This window comes from Odontesthes bonariensis, chromosome 1, assembly GCF_027942865.1.
Source record: "Odontesthes bonariensis isolate fOdoBon6 chromosome 1, fOdoBon6.hap1, whole genome shotgun sequence".
NCBI lineage: Eukaryota > Metazoa > Chordata > Actinopteri > Atheriniformes > Atherinopsidae > Odontesthes > Odontesthes bonariensis.
The window spans coordinates 33834661-33857544 of record NC_134506.1 but is presented as its reverse complement, the minus strand read 5'-3'; the positions used below and the strand labels follow the sequence as shown (position 1 = coordinate 33857544).

Below are 22884 nucleotides of genomic sequence, written 5' to 3'. Positions count from 1 at the left end.
GGCTTGCAGACTGCAGTTGAGTCTGTATATAAATAAATGCTGTAATACATGTTCATGCCTCTTGGATATAAGGTTGACTTCGTTAAAGTCTTAAAATATAGATGATTCAGTGTTTTTGCTATTTCACATGTTGATTCACCATGACCCGGCAACTTCAGGTCACTGACACTTTACTAACTTTATGATTGAACATCATCACAAGTGCAACAAATGGCCATTTCAAGCCTTCTTTTGAAAGTTACTGCTATTGCATCAAGTAATTGCATTAAGTGCCAGCTCCCTGTGAAGTTTATGCCCTGTGTGATTCAGTGCTGATTTCCCCTTTAACTCAAGCACAGCACAGAAGTTAAACTTGTGACACGTCAAGGGTAAAAGTCTTAGCAATTATCTATTCAGACTTACTTTTTTCCTTCTTTCTAACCTTATCTTTTGCTTTTCTCTAACACCCTTCTTTCTTCCTTCTTTTTACTTAGGCAATGGTCTAAGTCTGAAGAGAGTGGAAGTTTAGCTCTGTGGTTTCCAAAGAAAGATCTGGAAAAACAGGTTGGTTTGACATGGAGAGGTGATTGATATCAGTAATATTTCTACATTTTCATAGTTGGCTACTTAGTTTTTCTAATACTGAGTGCGAGGTTGAGGTGTGTTCTGTTTTTCCTCTCCTCAGTACCGAGCCCTGGATTTGCCGATGTTCAAACACTATGTGGGTTGTGCAACCTTCATCTTCTTCTGTATCTTTGCTGTTCAGATGCTTGTCACAAAGGAGTGAGTATAGCAACATTTCCTGGTTTTCTTTTTCATTCTCGTTGAGAACATTTGGGAGGACATGGCAATTTGCATCTTTTTTTCTTTTGTGTGCCTTGCACTCTGAGATTTAGTCATCAAAAGCACACTGTGAAATTCACATTTGTACTGATGGTAAGTAGTAGTAGTAGTAGTAGGAGGCTGACTTTGACATGCTATTGTTTTGTCTGTCAGTCGACAGGTACTGGGGACATCATTTGGAGTGTTGGTTTGTTTGCTGCTGCTGACCCTGGCCATCTGTTTTGCAGGCCACTTGCAGGTCAGTATGTTAAGTCTTACCTTTACCTTTAAGATTTGCCTTTTTAGTTCAAGCTTCTTTCCAGGACTACAAATAGAAAATTAAAAAACAAAACAAAAGCCTGATGAGCACAGAAACCCTGCCATGCCAGTGTACTGGCCTCTACAGCTATGATGGCCATTGTAGAAGGGTTGTTATTCTTTCAGCAAATATGCTTTAAAAATCTTGTATGATTATAGTCTTGCCCTGTCCTACATTACATGTGTGTGACTTAAGTGATGTTCAAATTAATAGAATTTCCTTGTGCATTAGAGAAAAAATAAAATGTGAAATTCTTTGTATGCTCTTGCTTTGCTTTTGTGTTAAGGCCAAATAGGAGAATGCTTTAATAATGCAGGTCCTAATGAAAGAAGTAATTTTACTGGCCATGTGACAATGGCAGTACTCTCCAATATGCATTCTGCGCCGCATCTGGGCCACTTGAAGAGTTAATGCACAGGGAAGATTTAAGGCAAGGCAAGTTTATTTGTATAGCACAATTCAACTACAAGGTGATTCAAAGTGCTTTACAGAGATATTAAAACAGTAGAAATAAAAAGCATGATTTAAATTTTAAACAAAAAAGAAAGAAATAAGGACAATAGATAATAGTTTGTTCCAGACATGTGGAGCATAGCAAGCTAAATGCAGCTTCTCCATGTCTGGTTCTGACTCTGGGAACTGATAAAAGACCGGATCCAGATGACCTGAGGGGTCTGGAAGGTTCATACTGGGTCAGGAGCACTGATGTATTTTGGTCCTAGACCATTCAGAGCTTTATAGACCAGCATCAGAACTTTAAAGTCTATCCTCTGATGGACAGGCAGCCAGTGTAAAGACCTCAGAGCTGGACTGATGTGGTCCACTTTTTTGGTCTTAGTGAGGACTCGAGCAGCAGAGTTCTGAATAAGCTGCAGTTGTCTAACTGACTTTTTAGGACAGATGGATGGATAGATTGCTACATACTTTATTGATCCAACAACAATAATATTGATTGTTAGTGCAAAAGACAAACACAATATGTACAACATAGTACTACAAAAGAAATCAATAATTAGGATTTTAAGATAACAGTATCTACAGCTGGTCACAAGAATAAAACGTTATGTAAAGAGGGCTGTACGATGTGATCTATGGAAAAACAGTAAAGTAAAACAGAAAATATGAATTGTAGTAGCAGTGTCATGGAAGGGTTGGGATTGAGTGTCCATGATGGAGAGCAGCATTTAGCGACTTAAACATCTCCATGTTCAGTTTGACGATTTTATATCTTTAGTAATTGGTGCTGTTGCCAGAAGTTTTGGCGAATCTTTAAAAACAAAAAACAACAACATATGTTTGACTCAGTTAGTGAATAAACAACGAAAATGATCCAACAATACGTTCAGCCAACTGTGCAGAGTTACATTTGAAGTGTTTTCAAGTGTTCTAATTTTTTCTATCATGCTAGCAAACATACTTCATTGTTTCAAACAAAATGTCAGTAGATGGGTACAATTACTGATTTATGGTCAAAGAGCAAAAGCTTTAGCTGCACCTCAAATACATTTAAACAGTTTTCTGTCATTCATGTCATGAGACTGTAAACACTGTGTTGTACCTAAATATTGAGTTATTATTGAGGGAGGAAATCTGAGCATCACTTTAATAATTTGTTAAGAATGTGTCAGATTCTTCACAGCAGCTGATATGTCATATGTCAAATTAATGCTACTGTGCCTGCTGTCAGTTGCCACCAGATGATTGTAAAGCACTGCTTGCATGAAAGGGACTTAAGAGGTCCATAGGTCATTACAGTGGGCAAGTGCTTGGTAAATAAAGGCAAGGGTGAAAAGCATGTGGGTGGTGTGTACATAGTCTAAGTATTTCACTTTACCAGAATTAGGCTACGTGAGAATGGAGACATGTCCCGGAGGCTATTCTGCATTCAAGGTGCTGCGGCTTTCTACAGCTACTGCACCTCACTGACATGGCAAATGTCTGACATTCAGTCCTTGACAGGCTGATTTTACCTCTCAGACAGATTCCTACTCTGGAAGTAGTCAGCTGTGAGTCATTCACACATGATGTCTCAAGATGTCTGACACCACACAAGTCACATGCTCCTTGCACATGGTTTGATCCATCTTTTCTCTCTTTTTGCTTCACTTCCCTTTATCCTATGCAGCGCCTGTTTCCGGAGAAGCTGTCAAGGTGTCAGTGGCTTCCAGCTGTATCGGAGGCGGTGGTTAAACGGCCATGTCTGCGCCTCCCTTTGGCAACCATCACTACTACGGTCATCATTATCATGGCAGTCTTTAACCTGGTAAGACTATGCTCACAATTTGAGTGCAAAGACAAGGCCATTATGTACTCTACTATTTCTAGCAGTGCTACACTTCATAGATGCCATGCCAGACTTCAAAGCATGCTCTTCAGTGGTTGCTTGTCAGTCAAGCTGTTTTTCACCACTTCACAGTGCTTTGTCCAGACACGTGAGAAAGAGGATGTGGCCAACCTCTTCTATCTGCCTGTGAGTGACTCATTTCTTAACTGCAAATAATGATAAATATGATATGATAAATATGTGAACTAGAAAAGCACCACAGCTAATATGCTCCAAAGCCTACCTCATCCACTCCAGACATCCAGCTACAGTTGCTTAGTGCTGCTTACCTTATGGTATATAACTGTACTATAGAATGAATACACTATACATGATAAATACCTAACAGATACAAAAAATATGACATGTGTATATATATATATATATATATATATATTCTGAATGTGTCTTTTTTAATTGTGCTTTTTTGCTCTTTTATTGGTTGTTTTTAAACTACCTAACCATACTAAATAGAAGGCTATTGTCTATTGTCTTACATGTGTATTTGTCATAGGTCTAACTCCATTTCTGTGCTATCTCTGTCCCTTAGTACTCTGTATACTGCTGCATCCTATCACTGATTGCCTGTGGAGTCTTTCTCCGGGTGAGCTTCGAGCTCAAAGTGCTCTTCCTCACCGTTGCTTCCACAGCATACTATGTGATCATCCTCAGCACCAAGAAGGACCTCTTCGTGGACTACGGAAATTCATTTGATGCTCAGCTCAATGGCAGCTGGACCTGCATCAGGTGGGACAGAATGCTGAAAGTGTATCCTGTTGGTGAAACACATGTTTGTCAAGTGTATGGTTTCCTCTTTTTGAGGTCCCTCGCTCTGAGCTGGATTTTTCCTCACAAAGATGAAACAAGTTGCTTGAAGTGAAAGAAGTATCAGCTTGTAGTACGTCATATATATATATTATGATGATTCATTATCAGCGCATCAGTGGAGTAAAGTATGAGTATTGTTATGGTCTGGTGGTCAAAGTCACAGTACTCTTAAGAATGATTCATTTCTGTTTATACTTAACGATGAAGAACTAAACATGTGATTCAGTGTATTGTCAAGGATAAAGAATGTTCTTGTTTGCTCTGCAGTGGAGAAGATGAATACATGAGAATCCTACGCTGCATAGGGCTGGTAAAACACCCCCAGATCATGAGTTGCATATACATCACGCTATTCCTGGTCACCATGCTAATCATCTCACAGCAGGTATTGACAATTATGCAGATTTCCTCTTATTTCCTTTCTGCCTCTTTTTGAAATTCCATTCCAACCAGACAAACTGAACAGTTTTACATCCATTATAGCAGTTTATTTCATACCCCGCTCTACCACTCTGTATCGGCTTCCCAGAATGAGTACTGCTTTCGCCAGGACTTTTTGCTGAAGTACAAGAACCACACAGAGCAGGAGGAGATTGAGACGAGGGAGAACCTGAACCGCTTGCTCTTGGAAAACGTGCTGCCAGCCCACGTGGCTGCACTGTTTGTCGGGGAAAATAAGAAGAACGAGGTGAGATTTCCACAGGGTTTCGGTTGAATCTCTCAGGCTAATAGGCCATCTGGTTGCTCGGGGCTGAATGATAATAGATGAAGAGAAATAGAAAAAAAAAATCCATCTACAAGAAACCAGTGCACCACCAATTCTATACTGCGTAGTGTGATTTTTATAAACTGTAAGACTGTAAGAAAAAAACTGTAAGAATAAGCAGAAAAATTACATTGAAATAAACCTATTATTTTACATGAATAAAAAGGAAAATAGTTATCTTGTAGTTGTTTTGTATTTATCAGGATCATGAGCCAATGTTTCTTGCTGGATGTTTGGGCGTTTTCAAGATGTTTTGCTAATATGTTGCCATCAGCTTTAAAACAGATTGAAGTCATTCTAATGTCAGCAGTATCCTCAGTGAAACAGAATCCTGTACCCATTCAGGGTGTGAGTACGTGGGGTTATTGGGTGCTTACTCACAATAACGTTATTGTGATACTGAAAAATGACACAGGGCATCATCCTGGACATATTTCAAAGCTCGTTATTTTTCTTTTCTCTTTTAGCTATGACAATTCTCCTTAAAACAGTGAATTATTCCTTAGGTTTCATCCAAATTAGTGGCCATGAGAAGTCTATAGAACATAAAGACATAAACATCTAAAACAGTCTCTTTTGTTTTTTCCCTCAACAGGACCTCTACTACAAGTCCTATGACTGCGTGTGTGTGATGTTTGCCTCTGTTCCGGACTTCAAAGAATTTTACACTGAGTGCGATATTAACAAGGAGGGCCTGGAGTGCCTGAGGCTCCTCAATGAGATCATTGCCGACTTTGACGAGGTCAGGAGAACAAAGATGGAAAGGGATGCGTCACAATTGCTTCTCTGAGATACAAATTTAAAATGTCCACTGGGCCAGTGGCATGGTTCTCACCTGCAGGAATGAATACTATAAACGATGAATGGTTGCAATGATACAGTTTCCACATGCACGCATTACTCATTTTGTTTTCCTCTAACCTTACAGCTGCTGTCCAAACCAAAGTTCAGTGGTGTGGAGAAGATCAAGACCATTGGCAGCACTTATATGGCTGCTGCAGGGCTTAGTGGGACGCCTGGTCAGGAGAACAATCAGGTGGGTTGGTTAGTGCTTCAGAGCAGGTCAAGTTGGGGTCAGACCAACTGTTTAAACCAAGCTCTAACCACACTGGAAGAGTGCATTTTAAAAAAAATAAAAAATCTAGTGTTGACTCTGTGCTTTCAGGACAGAGAAAGGCAACAGGCTCAGATAGGCATCATGGTGGAGTTTGCCATTGCTATGATGGGCAAGTTGGATGGCATCAACAGACACTCCTTTAACAGCTTCAGGCTCCGTGTAGGTGAGTGTGCTCAGCTGCTTGGCAAACTCAACATCAACCTTTCATTGACTGCACTGCACTGCGTTTCATCTCGGCTAATGCTGGCACAATAACCCCACAGGTTTCCTTGGTAACCCTGTTCATGATTGTCTGTTTCGTGCCTTTGCAGTCTAAGAAGCAGCATTCACTGACATTCAATATTATGTTGTTACAGACTGTTACTTCTAGTAAAAGCTAAACTACCTTCACCTTAGTGAACCTGTCTGCATAAACTCATGCACCATAACCTCTTGCAGACTCTCTGGCAGCTTTGAAGATTGAGTATACACAACCATTGTTGATTAAAGCAGATCAAATATTATCTGAAATAAAGGCTGTAATCAAAGGAATAAACAGAAACAGAATCTCTTTGGGAGTCTGAGAAACTTCAACCCATCTGTTTTGCCTGCACTCTTGACAGCTGATTCTAAGCAGAAATCTTGGTTACAGATTTTTTGCGAACACGTTTACATTATTTTGGAGATAAAATTGTACTTAAGGCGCAAACATTATAATGTTGAATGTCACAATGAGTGACATCCTCATCAGACTGCTTTCTTTATCAGCAGCTCTGTCCGAGCGCATCGTAGCTCTGCCACAGAATGTGCTAACACTGTTAGAATAATTCAAGAGTTTGACACAGACCTTTTCTAACAGTAACAGGGTGTCCTCTATAACTGTTTTTCAGGCCTGATGGTGCATGTGGTTCAAAAGCATAGAAAATTGGCAGTTAGTCTGCTTTTCTTCACTCCTTTTCTTAACATTCTTTTCTGTTTTGGTGACCCATGTGGTCTCAAGTAACAATAACAGGACAACAGTAAATGCAGCATCACAGAAAGAAAAGTGTAATAAAATCAAGAAACATACTCATTACTGTTAGTTCGACTTAGATTGTGTTATTTCATTCAAAAGTTACATAGTATAACTTTTAAGCGTCTAAGGATGGCTTTATTTATCTCTCTTACTCTTCCTTTCTGACATCTACTTGCTGTCTTACTTTCTTTTAACTTTTGCATGTGAATGTCACACATTATCATAAAATGCGAAGTTTAAATAGTATTTGATGTTTTTCCACAGGAATTAATCATGGCCCAGTGATAGCTGGAGTGATCGGGGCGAGGAAACCCCAGTACGACATCTGGGGCAATACAGTCAACGTAGCCAGTAGAATGGAGAGCACTGGGGAACTGGGAAAAATCCAGGTAAATTCCACACAATCCAGTGGATGCAAACAAGTCTTTGATTTATTGTGCTTTATACATCTCTTTAGCTTTTCTCTACAAATCACAACAAGGTTGTGGTTAAACTTAGAAAGATTTGAATCATTGGCAGAGGCTATAAGAAGCAATGATAATATAACAGGTCTTTCGGCTGACTCGATATTCTATAAGATAGTTTTGTATGCTGATGATGTACTTCTCTTCATCTCAAAACCGGAGAGGTCTATACCAGCTTTGATGTCTGTTATAAGGGATTTTGGTCCACTGTCAGGCTACAAAGTTAATTTGGATAAATTACGAGCAATGCCAATTGGTTTTAATGATGAAGCCTCCTGTCCATTCACTCTCCCCTTTTTCTTGGTCTGATTCAGGATTTGAATATCTGGGGATTGATGTAAGGCCTAATGTTGGGGAATTGTTGAGAAATAGTCTGGTCAAGGCTCAAAAAGAAATTAAAAGAGATCTTACAAGATGGATGAATCTGCCAATTTCATGGATGGGTAGAATAAGTCTCATAAAGATGAACATCCTGCCAAGATTACTTTACCCAATGCAATTGTTACCAATTTATACAGTACAGACCAAAAGTTTGGACACACCTTCTCATTCAAAGAGTTTTCTTTATTTTCATGACTATGAAGATTGTAGATTCACACTGAAGGCATCAAAACTATGAATTAACACATGTGGAATTATATACTTAACAAAAAAGTGTGAAACAACTGAAAATATGTATTATATTATAGATTCTTCAAACTAGCCACCTTTTGCTTTGATTACTGCTTCGCACACTCTTGGCATTCTCTTGATGAGCTTCAAAAGGTAGTCACCTGAAATGGTCTTCCAACAGTCTTGAAGGAGTTCCCAGAGATGCTTAGCACTTGTTGGCCCTTTTGCCTTCACTCTGCGGTCCAGCTCACCCCAAACCATCTCGATTGGGTTCCGTTCCGGTGACTGTGGAGGCCAGGTCATCTGACGCAGCACCCCATCACTCTCCTTCTTGGTCAAACAGCCCTTACATAGTCTGGAGGTGTGTTTGGGGTCATTGTCCTGTTGGAAAATAAATGATGGTCCAACTAAACGCAAACCGGATGGAATAGCATGCCGCTGCAAGATGCTGTGGTAGCCATGCTGGTTCAGTATGCCTTCAATTTTGAATAAATCCTCAACAGTGTCACCAGCAAAGCACCATCATACCTCCTCCTCCATGCTTCATGGTGGGAACCAGGCATGTAGAGTCCATCCGTTCACCTTTTCTGCGTTGCACAAAGACACGGTGGTTGGAACCAAAGACTTAAGCACAGATTTCCACTGGTCTAATGTCCATTCCTTGTGTTCTTTAGCCCAAACAAGTCTCTTCTGCTTGTTGCCTGTCCCTAGCAGTGGTTTCCTAGCAGCTATTCTACCATGAAGGCCTAATTCACACAGTCTCCTCTTAACAGTTGTTCTAGAGATGTGTCTGCTGCTAGAACTCTGTGTGGCATTGACATGGTCTCTAATCTGAGCTGCAGTTAACCTGCGATTTCTGAGGCTGGTGACTCGGATGAACCTGTCCTCCGCAGCAGATGTGACTCTTGGTCTTCCTTTCCTGGGGCGGTCCTCATGTGAGCCAGTTTCTTTGTAGCGCTTGATGGTTTTTGCGACTCCGCTTGGGGACACTTTCAAAGTTTTCCCAATTTTTCAGACTGACTGACCTTCATTTCTTAAAGTAATGATGGACACTCGTTTTTCTTTACTTTACTGCTTTTTTCTTGCCATAATACAAATTCTAAAAGTCTATTCAGTAGGACTATCAGCTGTGTATCCACCTGACTTCTGCACAACACAACTGATGGTCCCAACCCCATTTATAAGGCAAGAAATCCCACTTATTAAACCTGACAGGGCACACCTGTGTAGTGAAAACCATTTCAGGTGACTACCTCTTGAAGCTCATCAAAAGAATGCAGAGTGTGTGCAAAGCAGTAATCACAGCAAAAGGTGGTTACTTTGAAGAAACTAGAATATAAGGCGTATTTTCAGTTGTTTTACACTTTTTTGTTAAGTACATATTTCCACATGTGTTAATTCATAGTTTTGATGCCTTCAGTGTGAATCTACAATGTCAATAGTAATGAAAACAAAGGAAACTCATTGAATGAGAAGGTGTGTCCAAACTTTTGGTCTGTACTGTATGTCTAAGAAGATAGCTAAAGAGATTGAAAGGGACTTTTCTAAATTTATATGGCAGGGGAGAAAACCGAGGCTGAGTATGAGAACTTTGCAGCTTTCGTGGGCTGGAGGCGGTTTGTCCTTTCCTAACATTAGACATTATAACTGGGCATGTCATGGCAGAGTTATTAATGATTGGCTTCACAATTATCTTAGGGACCAGGAGGATCCTTTTGAAAGGTGGGCATGTAGTCCCTTTAATTTACTGGGTGAGCTCACGGGTATAAAGAAACCCCGTTTGAAGAGAGAGGATAATCCAATTCTACATAATACAGTGAAAAGTTGGCAAGATATGAATAATTATATTGGTAGGAAGGATTCTCTTAACCATATCACACCAATCATCAATAATAAAAGCTTCCTTCCAGGGGTGAATTCAGCAGTATTTGGAAACTGGCACGAAAAAGATATCAAAATAATAGCTGATTTATTTGACAGTAATAACACGATGATGGCTTTTGCCCAACTTCAAACTAAATTTGGCCTCTCATCCAAAGATTTTTATGCCTACCTCCAAATTCGCCACTTTGTAACATCTGGTATTAGAGAGTCGAAGTACTCATCCAGGACCTATAGAAAAATTCCTTATCAAGTTTACCTTAAACAAAGGTTTTATTTCGAGATTCTATAATGTCTTACAAGGGTGTGATAGTCATGGCGTTGGGAATGTCCTGAAATATTGGGAGGAGGATCTCGGGAAGGCCTATGAGGAGGAGGTTTGGGAGAACTGTTTTAAGCTATCCCACTCTTTGTTTTTGAGTAATAAATTTAAGGAAATTCAATATAAGATCATCCATAGTCAACACAGGACCCCATATTTTCTTCACAAAATAAATCCAATATGCACTAAATGTAAGTCGGGTATTGGAACATATATTCACTATTTTTGGAAATGCCCTGTTATATCCAGGTTAGATAGATAGATATATTTTTATTCAGTCACACAATAATAACAATACAATCATAATAACCTCAAACATCATAAAGTGACTGAAAAGGCACAGGCTGAAGCATAATGCTTATATTAAAGCCTGTCCTATTTAACAAATTAATAAATTAATAAATTAATCTGCCCATCAGCGTACAGTATATATACATACATACATACATACATACACACATACACACACATACGTATATATGTATACAAACACATATACATAGATATACATATACACATAATAATAACGATAACGTAACAGAGTCAAAGTAGAAAAATTATAAAACAAAATACAACAAAATCATAAATAAAGAAAAGACTCTGTGACTCTGCTGCTGGAAATGTGTAACCAAAGAGATAAGTGCGATTCTAAAGACGAGAATTTGTAAAGATCCTGGGCAGTGTCTATTGGGGCTGCCACCCCCAGACAAAAAAATAAAAGGGAAAAAACTCCTGCTCACTAATAAATTACTATTCTTGGGTCGGAAATGTATTCTGCGAAACTGGATTTGTGAAAAACCTCCTACGGTAACTCAGTGGTATAGGGAAATATTTGGAGTTATTCCAATGGAGAGGTTAAGTGCAAAATTAACACTGAAAACTTTAAAGCTGTGTGGCGACCTCTGATGGACTACCTGCCCGGTGATCTACGCTCTGACCTTCTTAATGGAGAGCTTACTTTCAACTGGAAATAGTGCCTGTCAGTTTTATGTATTTAACTATTCCCTCCCCTCCCTTTTTTTTTGACATTTCAGTTAGTAACATAACCACACCAATTATGTGTAGTGTTTGTTCTGTGTTTGAAAGAAAAATAAAATAAAGTGTTATATACAAAAAAAAAAAAGAAAGATTCGAATCCAACCATGGACCCAGATTTTGTGTTATTGACACATATTAAGACCGACAGAAAAAAAAAAGTTCTTCATTTATATCCAGTCCTAAGAACCTATTTGAACTATACAGCTGTGTGTCATAGGTTTGGTAAAATACTTTGCAGTGTAGTAATAATGTGTGTCTGTGTGTCGTACTGTCTCTAAGAATGGTTTCTTTCAATAATTTTAGGAACATTCCTTCCTTTTGATGTTATATAGAAAAATATTTTTCCACTTGAACAGCATGAACTAAAAAAAAACCCACCCTTCTTTACATTTGATGTTCAAATTGCACGTCTCTGTGGTGCAACTGTGCCCATTTGCTCTTCATCCAGGTAACGGAGGAAACTTCTGCCGTGCTGCAGAATCTGGGTTATTCGTGTGAGTGTCGAGGCCTCATTGATATCAAGGGGAAAGGGGAGCTGAAAACATTCTTTGTGTGTACCGACATGAGCAAGCAGCAAGGTATGGGGCTGAGCTGAGGCCAGGCTGTCACAGCCAACAGAACTGGAAACAGACTCGTGTACACAAGTCAAACGTTTACAGACTCCTGCACATCACAAGCGTCGGCCTGACTGTAATACAACTATGTGCCTGTGATGGTATTGAAAGGAAACGGATTTAGAGGAACTGTACCTTCGCTGTGTGGTGGATGTCCTCCTGGACCTTTTAGTCGGTTTAGGAGATGACTGAGATTGTCTACAATCACCATGTTTTGCTATTGATGTCCAGTGATTTGTTACTTTTGTACTTTTTTCCGTCTCTAACTTAATGTGATAGAAAATCAGTGTATTGTATTCATGCCAAACACAGTTATTTTTGAATACCTCTTTGGTCTGTAAAAAGAACAAAAATAATAGTTTCTATTTGGATCACGATTGGAAACCATCTTGTTTTCCTGTTTAAAAGGCGATGGACACACCACTCTGTTACTGTATAATGTTCAAATGTTAGGTGTTTTGACTGAGCTGTTCCAATGTCTAAAGATCTCAAGAGAAGATCTTCTACGGAACATATGTAGGTCACAAAACGTTGTTCCTCTTTCTAACAAAGCTAGAAGTTCTAATGATATCTCTGATTTAAAAAGAGGACCTTTAGAGGGAACACCTTTACAGTTTGGCCATAACTGTTTAAATATTACATATGACCAAATACAGTCATGTAAAAGAACATACAATTCAGCTCTTAGGTTTTACATATTAGGACATTTATCAGATCAAATACAACTTCCGATGAGTAAAACATGACATTTTACACGGTGTAATTTATGAACAAAAACTCAGCTAAAATGCAGAGGCAGTGTGTGAAAAACTATGCACACCTCGATTCACTAGTTTGACGAAATAATTTTCTGAATGATGTTATCATTCCTCAGACTGTTGAGTCTGAGATTAAGCTCTTGGGTTACATGTATTTCTCTGAGCATTCCACTGTCTCAGGAGGGAGAGCAGTTGGAGAGTCGGTCGCTCGACTCCCAGCTTCCCTGGACCACACGTCATAGTGTTCTTGTGCAACACACTGGACGCCATGCTGCCTCCTGATGTGTGTGTAACCTGTAACAATGTACAGACCAAGATGTGCTATATGAATGTGTAAAAGCGCTTTGAGTGGACTAGATTGGAAAAGTGCTATGTAAGTATTTTTCATCCATCCATCCATTTTCGATACCCGCTGGACAGGTTGCCAGTCCATCACAAGGCCACATAGACACAAACAACCATCCATGCTCACACTCACTCCTGGGACAATTTAGTCACCAATCAACCTAACATGGATGGTTTTTTTGGGCAGTGGGGGGAAGCCGGAGTAGCCAGAGAGAACCCACGCATACACAGGGAGAACATGCAAACTCCACACAGAAAGGCTCCAGCTGGGAATCAAACCTGGAACCCCTTAAGTACAGTTCATGTACCATTTAATTAATATTGAAGCTCCAAGGGTGGACTTTTCACACACCGCATCTGCATTTTGGCTTAGGTTTTGTTCAGTAAAGACACAGTGTAATATGTAATGTGTCCTTGTTCATTTGAGGCTGTATTTATCTCATTTTAACAAGTGTGGACCAGATCAATTTTCATTACGTTCTGAAAAGTAAAATGTAAAAAGTTTACTTTCTTTTTCACACGACTGTTTATGCTGCATTTCAGAGAAGTCTGTGTGCTGTATGTACTCCATCTGTTTATCCTGCTCAGATTAAAAAAAAAAATCTATCCTGATGTTTGGCTGCCTGTTTCCATATGTGCTGCAATGAGGGAAATCTATGACGCATGTCCTTATTCAGTGTGATCTAACAACCCGCCTGCTGTCAATGTGTGTTTTCTGGCCCAAACTCAGATTAACAACCTGAACTGATATTGATCACTCTGTGCCTCTGAAAGTCAAGTTTATCTCATGGCTTTATCATCTGAGAACATCTCGTCTGTGATTGTGGTTACATAATAATAATAAAAATACTTATGTATTGGCCTTTCTGTGAACAAATGTGACATTAACTTTTGTACAGTTACCGAAAGTAATAAATGCTTTCCTAAGTCTGCAGTTTGTTGCGCATTGATACACAAGAACCAAAGTTTACATTAAAAAAAAAAAAGGGTTTATTGATTGAAATGTATACAAATGTCACACAAAAAGATCATTTTGTACAAAACTTAAGTTATTTGACTGAATGAAGTGGTTTGGAAAGTTATTTCACAGCGACGAATGATACCACATCTGGAGAGGTGGATGAGGTCTCCATTGGTTCGCTCGTCTCCTGCACTAAAAACATGAAAAAGCACATTGGACATGCTCAGTTTTAGCTGAAATGTACTGCGTTTGTCATGTTAAACGAAGCATTTGAATTGCTTTGCCATATAGCATTCCCACAGGTTACACTGATTGAAGCCGTTCTGTACAGAGAGAGGTTTTACCTGTCGTGAGGTCTATAAGGGGCTTAGGTGGCTCTGGAGGTATAGCGATGCCCATGGCCCTTCTGATGCCGTAGATACTGCTGACATCACATGGAGCCACTTGACCAGTCAGCTCAGCCAGGTTCCCTGTCACCTTCTCGGCTGTAGAGGTAGGAGAAACGACATACCCAAGACATTGTAATTCGGACGAGTCTTCTGGGGAAGCCCAGATTTGAAAAGTTGCAAACAATCAACACTTATTACATCAAATACCCTAACCCTTGCATTCTTTTGATTTAGCGCCAGACTGACATAAATCCAATCATTCTTGGTCTTAAGCTAGAAGACAAACCACACCTGTGTGAGATGAATACTGAAGGGGTAAATGAAGGATTGTCAGAGGCCTTTAGCTGGTGGCAAGGCTTTAGTAGAGGAACAAAGGGGCCCATGCAGTGAGAGGCTCTTACCCAGCTCGAGCTCCTTGGCAGTCGGGGCCAGCAAGCAGATCATGTTAGGAGGCTGCTTGGCACTCAGACGCTCCTTCTGTGCTTCCTGCAAGTCACGCAAGAGCTTTGTAGTCTCGTCCAATTTCTGCTGGAAGTGTAAGGCCTCTGTAATGGATATGGAACGGACAACACACACACACACACACACACTGTTAGTGCTTTCTCTGGGTTCCTCCAGTTACGTTAAGGTAACCAACATTGATTGCACATGCTGAAAACAGTACATCCATTCTTCATTCAGTCACACACACATTAGACTGCTAGAGTGCTAAGATCCAAGTTAACATATAATCAGACAAAATGAAAATAGGTCAATAAGACTAGAATTGCAACAGAATTCTGAGAACCAATTACATTGTGTTTTTCTGAACTAATTGTACTTTTTTCCCCCCCGTTTTGGTTAATATTTTAAAGATATGAGGCTAAATGTAAACCAGGCAGAGGTTTTACCCCCAGAGAGCTCCTCAGCCATTTGCAGGCCTGCAGCAGAGCGCAGGAAGTCCAGCTTGTTGAATGATTCGGGCTCAGCTACCTACGAGAGACAAGAGGGGAAATAAGATGTTTGGTCGGATTGGAAAATGCATTCCACACCGACAGCTGATGCGTCAAGAGAACATCCACGCCTTTTAAGCCTTTTTTGTCACGCTGCTTCTTTGCTCCAATAAAAATCAAACATGATCACCAACTGCAACAACTGAGCAGGGGATGAGTGTAAACTGGAGAGCAGCCAACAACAGCAAACAGCTAGCACAGAGGGGCTGTGTGTCTGATGGCGGGGCCAGTGCTACGGTTTCCTCTGCTGCTCGTAGGAGCGATTCAGCTATGCAGCCAGCAGACACTGAAAGAAAACACAGTCCTCTCCAAATTCTCCAACTGTGGACCTTGAACGAGTAGCACCGCTGTGTCTTGAAGGGAAATGTTTTTTTCCACGTGAGGATGGATCGCTTTAACGGCAGACCCCTGCCATGTTGACACAGCTGGTTGATGCAGAAACCATCAGCAGAGGCCATCTATAAAACAAATTAAATGAAGGATCCTCATATGGGGTGTAATGCAGGAACATGTGATGGGCTTTCCACTGAGCAGCAGCACGGCAGGAGCTGATGAGGATGAGTGGCTCTGGTTTTGTGTTACATAGCACACACTGATTCTTGTCATTCTACACTTGTCCGAGTAGATTTCCTTTTCCATTGCAATCTTGAGCAGAACACGATGTACATAAGCGGTTTACTGCTTATGACAGAGAGGGTTTCTATCTGACATTTGGCTCCATATTAGCACAACCTCTCACCTCCGCGTCACCCGTGTCTTCTTTCGTCTTTGCTGGCTCCTCTCTCTGCTGGACAGGTGAAAAGGACATATTACCTTAACAGAAAAATATTTCTGTCCTTTGCTGCCCAAGTCAGCAGTAAGACACAAGTCGGAACTTACTTGCTCAGTGGCCTTCAGGGTTCTTGAATGCTCTCCGTTGGTGATGGCATCCAGAAGGTTGTCTGCCAGTCTGTACACATATCCGTCCGATTTGGCCAGAAAATCTGACAAGCTGCCAAACACACACAAGTTTACTGCACAACTGTTTTATAAGCCGCAGCAGTGTTAAATATCTGAATTTCTTTGCCTATTGAGGACATGCTACCAACTAATTACACACAGCGACCGAGCAGGAACTAAAACAACTGAATAAAGTAAATAACAATGTACAATAATAACAGTGTATGCAGTGCAATGTCGTGTGAAGCTGAAAGCACACAGGTTCCATTACAAGGACCATCAGGCAACCACTATGCACACGGAAATACATCGAATACCAAAATACTATTAAATAAATAAAAGCGACATGAAATAAAGAGTCACTGCTGTTTCACTTCACAGCCAATCACAGATCATCTACTGCTCCTACTTGCAAAGTATATTACGCCCATTACAACAGAACACCCAATGTGCTGTCCTCTTCCCTGGGACATTTTTAACTTAGCAGAGATGGTTATAGCAAGAACGCAACAGTAGACTCCAGCAGCTGCTAACTGTAACCAGATTTGTTAGAGGGCCATGAAATCGTAGACTATAGATGGTCACATGACAAAGAAACTACAAATGAGAGGTTTCAGCCAGCTCAGTGTTTCCTTTGGAAGATAATAATCCTTTGGGCAGGAACTTCAGGCTTTGTAACCTTCCACACACAAACATGACTGAACCAAGAAAAAGTAAGAACCCACAAAGCATTTATTTTACGACCCATTCTCTTGTTTGTGTATTTTACTCAGTTTTTTCAACATTTGCTTATCTAATGCTGAAACGCAGTGAACCAGGGCTGTCCCGAGTGTCCTTCATTAGAGAATAAAACAGAATGATGTCAGAGTGACGCTGTGTCTACAGCTGGCAGTTGACCTGCTCCAGACTGAGTAAACTCGGAGAAAAGAAGAACAGCTGGAAAGTAATCAGTAAGGAATTCCTAAAATGACGTTGAGCGTAAATCCCACAGAGCTCCAGTGTTTGTAGTCATGCTGTACATACCTGTCTGACCCCTGCGGACTAGGCTCGTCGCTGTATAAAGAGTAGATGAGGTCAGAGTCGTCCTTACTGACGTTGGCGAAGCTGGAGTCGTAGGTGGGTGCGTAGGAGGTGAACGGCCCGTAGTTTAAGTAGGACACTGTGGGGTGGGTGTTCCATAAGAGAGAGCTTATCGTTTGCTATGCAAGTCTCTGATTTTAGCAGCTTATAGAGGGGTCAAGTGGAAGCATGACAGTACCTGGAGTAATCCTGTTCCTCTTGTCCTCCCTGAAGCCCTGTAGGGTGTTCACTCCGTTCTGCAGCCGACTGGACATCATGCCCAGTTTCACGGGACAGTAACCAACATCTGCAACAACACAGACTCTCACATGTGAGCATATTTCCAAAGTTCTCTCAAGCCTAAGCTTTATCGGTCCAATGAGTTTTTGCTCAATCACTTGAGTTACAGACATCCAAAAATAGAGATAACCCTTGTAATTTCTCAAAGTCCAAGGTAACCTCAACATGCTACTTTTGTGGGAACAGTTCTGCAATATGAAAAGATGTACGGTTTACAATAATAGAAGGCTGAGAAAGACTAAAGCTAATCGGTTAAGTTAAATTAGAACTTGACTGAAGCCCTTTGCTAAATATCAAGGATCATAAAAAAAAGTGCTTCTTAATTGTCAGAGAACAAATAAATGAACAGAGCATCTGTTTGAGTTCTTTCAAGTTTACAGAATGGACCTACCTCCAGCTGACAGATCTGCAGGGTTGAGGATAGCAAGGGTGGTGGAGCCATCAGACTTCTGCCTCACAAACTCCAACTATCAGACAAATAAACTATCAACAACAGTTGGCAGGAGAAATTATTTGTTTTTAGAAACACAAGGAGGACACAAACAAATAACCATCAATCTTCACAGATCAATCAATAGTGGGAGCCTCTCATTAAGAAGAAAGATTGTCAAACAACTAATCTCCCATGAAGCCGAACGTTTGGATATTTTCCCAGCTGAGGGACACATAGTTAACAGTTTCCATGTCATGCTACCATTTGAATATACCGGCATTTGCAAAAGCTGATACACTGATCGGTTAATTCCTGCTTTCTCACATCACTCTGCAGCACTCTGTTAGACAGCTTTCCACCAGACTCTTCGATGACCTTGCGGATTTCTTCAAGCTCTTGCTCTGCCTTTGCTGCTTCGTCCTTGGAGTCTTTGTCCTGTCTGCAAATGAAACACAAATTGAAAAGTGGCAGGTGAGACACTCAGACCACGAAACAAATGGTTTTCACTTTGTGGCGTAAAAAAAAAAAAAAAAAAGCATACACACAATGCTGCAGGGAGGAAATCGGGACAAATTGAACGCCTACATACTGCTTTAGTTTCACGTTACATTTGCCTGGACGCATCTGCTGACGTCAGTAAATGTAGTCATGATTTTTTTTAATGTAAAGTAGCTGAAAGCAGCAGAGTAAAAGGCTTCAGGAGGCTGTTCCTCTGACAGTGAGTCATTATCCAACATTATTCACTCAACAGGTCCAGTTCCATCAGAAGGAAACAAAGCTGATGCAGAAGATGTACAGCCTCAAGAGTAAACAAGTCCCAGCATGTTTTCAGGCATTCCTCACATTCTCAGCTTCCAGCTCCACAGTGGAAAACCAACACACGCCCAATACTCAAGCTCAAGAGAAACCAAACTTTCTCCGTCTTCGTCAACACATTAAATACTGGTTTTAACTAGTGATCTCAGCTTTAAATGTATTACTGTGAAATCTGATGCAATCTCACTCTCCATTTCAAATGGAGACATCTGTAACAGGCGAGCTAACTCTTCGAGGGTTTGGAGTAGTGAATACACACAGCCATGACTCATTGGTTGATTGTGAAGCCAACAGGCTAAAGCACCTGGGTGTGCTGGGCGTCTGGGAGCGCTCGCTGGTCTCTGTGGCCGATGCTCCCTCCTTGTTCTGGTCCAGGCTGGTGCCCCCGTGTTCCTCAGACTTCAATGACTGTTTGGCAGATGGGTCGAGGCCAGACATGAAATCTATGCTCTGCTTCAGGCTCTCCAGTCTTTCCTATTGGAGAAACAGAACATTTGTCCTACTTGCGAATTAAAAGCAAATACAGAGACAGGGAAAAAATATGAGGTTGTACCGACTATGCTGTATCTAATGCTTTAGGAGAAAATTTGATGGTTTCTGCTGCCCCCATCTGTTGGATCATTGCAAAAGCAAGCCTAATACAGTTTTGTTATACTGTAGGTCTCCATGTGAAGCTGAAGGCAACATTGTTTCTGCTTTTGGAAAAGAACCCACACATTATGCCTAAAAAGAATAAAAAAAATAAAATAAAATAAAAAAAACTCTGTTCAGACTAAGACAGAGTTTGTGTTTTTGTTTTATCCCAAAGGGGCATTTTTTCTAAAAGAACACCCTTCAGAGCGTTTCTGAAAAGAAGTGGTTTGGTGTTTTTTTGTTTTTTGACTGGACTGAGGAATACATAGGTTTTCTAAAATCCTGAATTAGGTCAGCTTAGTGACCTAAATGACCTGTGCTTCCATTGGGACAAAGACACCTGTGTCAGAGTAACTGGCTGTGTGTGCAGCCAACTTTTACATGTTCAAGTATTTCTCTGTGGATACAACTGTCCGCAGCTGAACTGAACAGCCGTTTCCACACCAAAGCAGCGCTTCAAAAATCAAATGGCAAATGTAGGCTTAAGAGTGACATGCGAGGTATCACCTCACAGGGTTTTCAGCATTAAACAAAGCTTTGTGGGAAAATGTAAATGGATGTAAACCAGCAGTAGTTTTTGTTTGTTTGACGTTTTAACTTTAACCACTTATTATTTTGAATTATCTTCAAAAATGTCCGGTTACACATACAGCAATTAAGTAGTCTTTTTTTTTTTTTTTTTTCCACTTTAAATGATACTTTTCTTCATTCTAAAATGGTACGTGCATATCATCTTTATTCTAAAAAAAACCTGTGCTGAGCAAATAGAGAACGCTGGGTTGTGTGTTCTCTCCACTTCATGGGCAACAGCAGGACAAGTCCTGCGCAGGTCACGTAATTTCACTAAAAAGTGTTGTTCTGAGTCCCCGGCAACATACCTGGCTCAAGATCTTCATTCCAGAGTGTAACAGCTTTCGAGCCGCTTTATGGTAGATTGTCTCAGGTTTGTTGTAAATCATGGCATTCTCGCACATAATCCTGAAGTCCACCTGCAGCAGCAGCAACAACAACACACTTAGCAACATGACAAAGAAAGGAGCTTCTGCAAGAAGACACTTTAAAGATCTGTATTAGCCTCGTCAACATGATGGAACGCATGCTTGGCTACTTCAGAGGTTTTCTTGGGCGGACATTCATCTAACATGAACAACACCTGCTAGGTTTTAGTTATTTTGGTTTATCCAGCTGTGTGTCTAAACTGTGAATGCAACAATGTACGTACTTTGAGTTCATTTAACGACTGGTAGAACTCTTTCTTTACTTTGTCCTTCATTGTGCTGAAATCCATAGGGCGCTTGATAACTGAGGAGTAGCCAGGTGCAATAAGGTCTGTCACCGGGAAAGAGAAGAATGCACTGGGGTCTTTCCTGCAAAGGATACACAGTTTTTACTCAGTCCCACCAAAAGTACACGACAAAAACAGAGAAACAGAATGAGTGAATCGATAGTTGATTTCTTTGCAGTGAGAGAATTTTCTGCTGTAAGTGCAAAAATCCCTAAAACATTAGCGCAACTATCCTGTGTCAATTAGTAACTGGACCTTTGAAGCTGCCTGATGAGCTGGTTCAACGCTTCCTGTAGCGGAGTCTGCTCTTTTTCTACAAGAGAAGACCATAAAAGAATGTAACATTCATAAAGAAAAGATGGATTATAAATGCTGGAATGAATTACAAATATTTTGAGAGTACCTTCCAGTTTATCCAGCTCTGAACGTATAGGAGTTCTGCTCTGCTCTCTGTCGTCCTCTCCTTCTGCATCCTGTCCTTTCTTCTTCTTAGTCATCTAATATAAAAGACAAAACAAAAATAGGATAATAAATACAAAGCACCTCCCTATACAGGTTAAAATCATCTACCGTCTCCTCCAGAATAAGGGAATAGATGTTATGTTGTTGACCTTCTTCTTTCCTTTGTCATCCTCTGGTGTCCCGAAGCTTCTGTCTTTATCTTTCTTCTTTTTCTTCTTCTTATCTTTGGGCTTGTCTGACTCTGCCGGCTGTTCGTCATAATAAGTGTCTAGACTCGAGCTTCCCGTCGTCACTTCGTTCCCGGACACTTTCAGCACCAGCTTCAGTGGCCTGTCTCCGTATTCTGTAAGCAACAAATCAGTTTATCAAAAATGCCTGAGGGGGCTAACGGTTGTTTACTGGACTGCCAATCGATTGATCCCCGACAGCGTAAGGATGCAAGAAACAGCAAATGCTAGCATCTAGCTCAGAGCCCTATGTGTGAAGGTGTAACTCGAGCTAACTGTGTCACAATCTCATATCTTTTACCTACTTTCGGAAAAAATGTATTAAACTGACAGAAACATGTGGGGAATGTACACTTAAATAAACTCAGTGTCTAGAGTAGCAGAGGGCTGGTTTGCTAACTAAAGAGCTAATTTAGCTAGCTAACGCTATGCTGGTGCTAATACGGTTACCGACTGCGAACGAGGGAAGTCGGCGTATGCATTTAAACAAAAAATATTTTATGTGGATACTGTTTTTTAAATAAAATCAAGTAAAAATACCTTCATAGCCATGTTTTTCGGACTTGTGCTTTTTGTGCTTCTTGCCCATTGTTTGTATTTTAGTCAGGCACTGACCGGTTGCGCTATCGGGCACTCTGTATCGGGTCGCTGAAAGCGGAAACACTAATAGGAGGGGAAACAGCTTGTAGCGCCCCCTGTCAGTATGACGGTGATGACACGCCACCCTTTTCGCCAAGAGGGGGCGGAATAAGCTTTGAAGTCAATTTCAACCTTGGCGTCAGTTCAGCAGAACTTTTGGTATCCTTCTGAATCTCAAATTGAACTGGCACTCCTCATGATTGAGCCTTTTGAGAGAGTATTTGACAATGTGTCAGCAGGTAGCAAAGTAGTTTTTCAGGCTAATCCATTATGAGGATTAGTTTTTTCCTCAGATTTTGCATTGATATGTCAATAATTCACGTTTTGGGATGTACCAGCAATATAGACGCATCATTGCAAATCAACCCACAGTTACAGCCGTTTCAGCAAACACTGACACTCGTTGGTGAATCCTTCAAAGAATGACCAGCTCTATTCACAAACTATTCCATTTAGAAATTTTAAAAACCTAATAATACGGAGCTGGCTGTGTAGAGTCCACACAAAGTCCCTGTCCTCTCATGTGGACATCTGCACTTCCACATGCTCTGGAAAATGTCCAGAAAA

General features: G+C 40.6%; 2 protein-coding genes across 5 annotated transcripts in view; one reads left to right on the top strand and one right to left on the bottom strand.

The window, feature by feature from the left end:
- adcy7 (adenylate cyclase 7) overlaps positions 1-14112 on the top strand; it is a 66767-nt gene extending 52655 nt beyond the window's left edge. For all 3 annotated transcript variants that reach the window (XM_075464940.1, XM_075464919.1, XM_075464929.1), the window contains 13 exons: positions 474-543; positions 665-762; positions 976-1060; positions 3246-3383; positions 3537-3590; positions 3994-4190; positions 4539-4656; positions 4801-4959; positions 5633-5779; positions 5966-6073; positions 6203-6317; positions 7413-7537; positions 11914-14112. In XM_075464940.1, coding sequence (XP_075321055.1) covers positions 474-543; positions 665-762; positions 976-1060; positions 3246-3383; positions 3537-3590; positions 3994-4190; positions 4539-4656; positions 4801-4959; positions 5633-5779; positions 5966-6073; positions 6203-6317; positions 7413-7537; positions 11914-12060 — 1561 coding nt within the window. In that variant the 3' untranslated portion in view covers positions 12061-14112. The remainder of the gene's footprint in view (positions 1-473; positions 544-664; positions 763-975; positions 1061-3245; positions 3384-3536; positions 3591-3993; positions 4191-4538; positions 4657-4800; positions 4960-5632; positions 5780-5965; positions 6074-6202; positions 6318-7412; positions 7538-11913) is intronic.
- Positions 14113-14154: 42 nt separating this feature from the next.
- Positions 14155-22336, bottom strand: brd7 (bromodomain containing 7). Of its 2 annotated transcripts, none has more exons than XM_075464896.1 (17): positions 22219-22336; positions 21601-21794; positions 21393-21486; positions 21245-21302; positions 20927-21071; positions 20583-20693; positions 19376-19545; positions 18580-18694; positions 18214-18289; positions 17722-17829; positions 17487-17622; positions 16404-16515; positions 16264-16311; positions 15423-15504; positions 14934-15077; positions 14488-14628; positions 14155-14335 (listed from the first exon to the last, which is right to left on the bottom strand). In XM_075464896.1, exons 1-17 carry the CDS (start codon positions 22265-22267, stop codon positions 14262-14264), a joined length of 1857 nt encoding a protein of 618 aa, XP_075321011.1. In that variant the 5' UTR covers positions 22268-22336; the 3' UTR covers positions 14155-14261. The 2 variants fall into 2 exon arrangements, with proteins under 2 accessions (XP_075321011.1, XP_075321022.1); XM_075464907.1 differs by having other exon boundaries at positions 16264-16308.
- Positions 22337-22884: the final 548 nt, after the last annotated feature.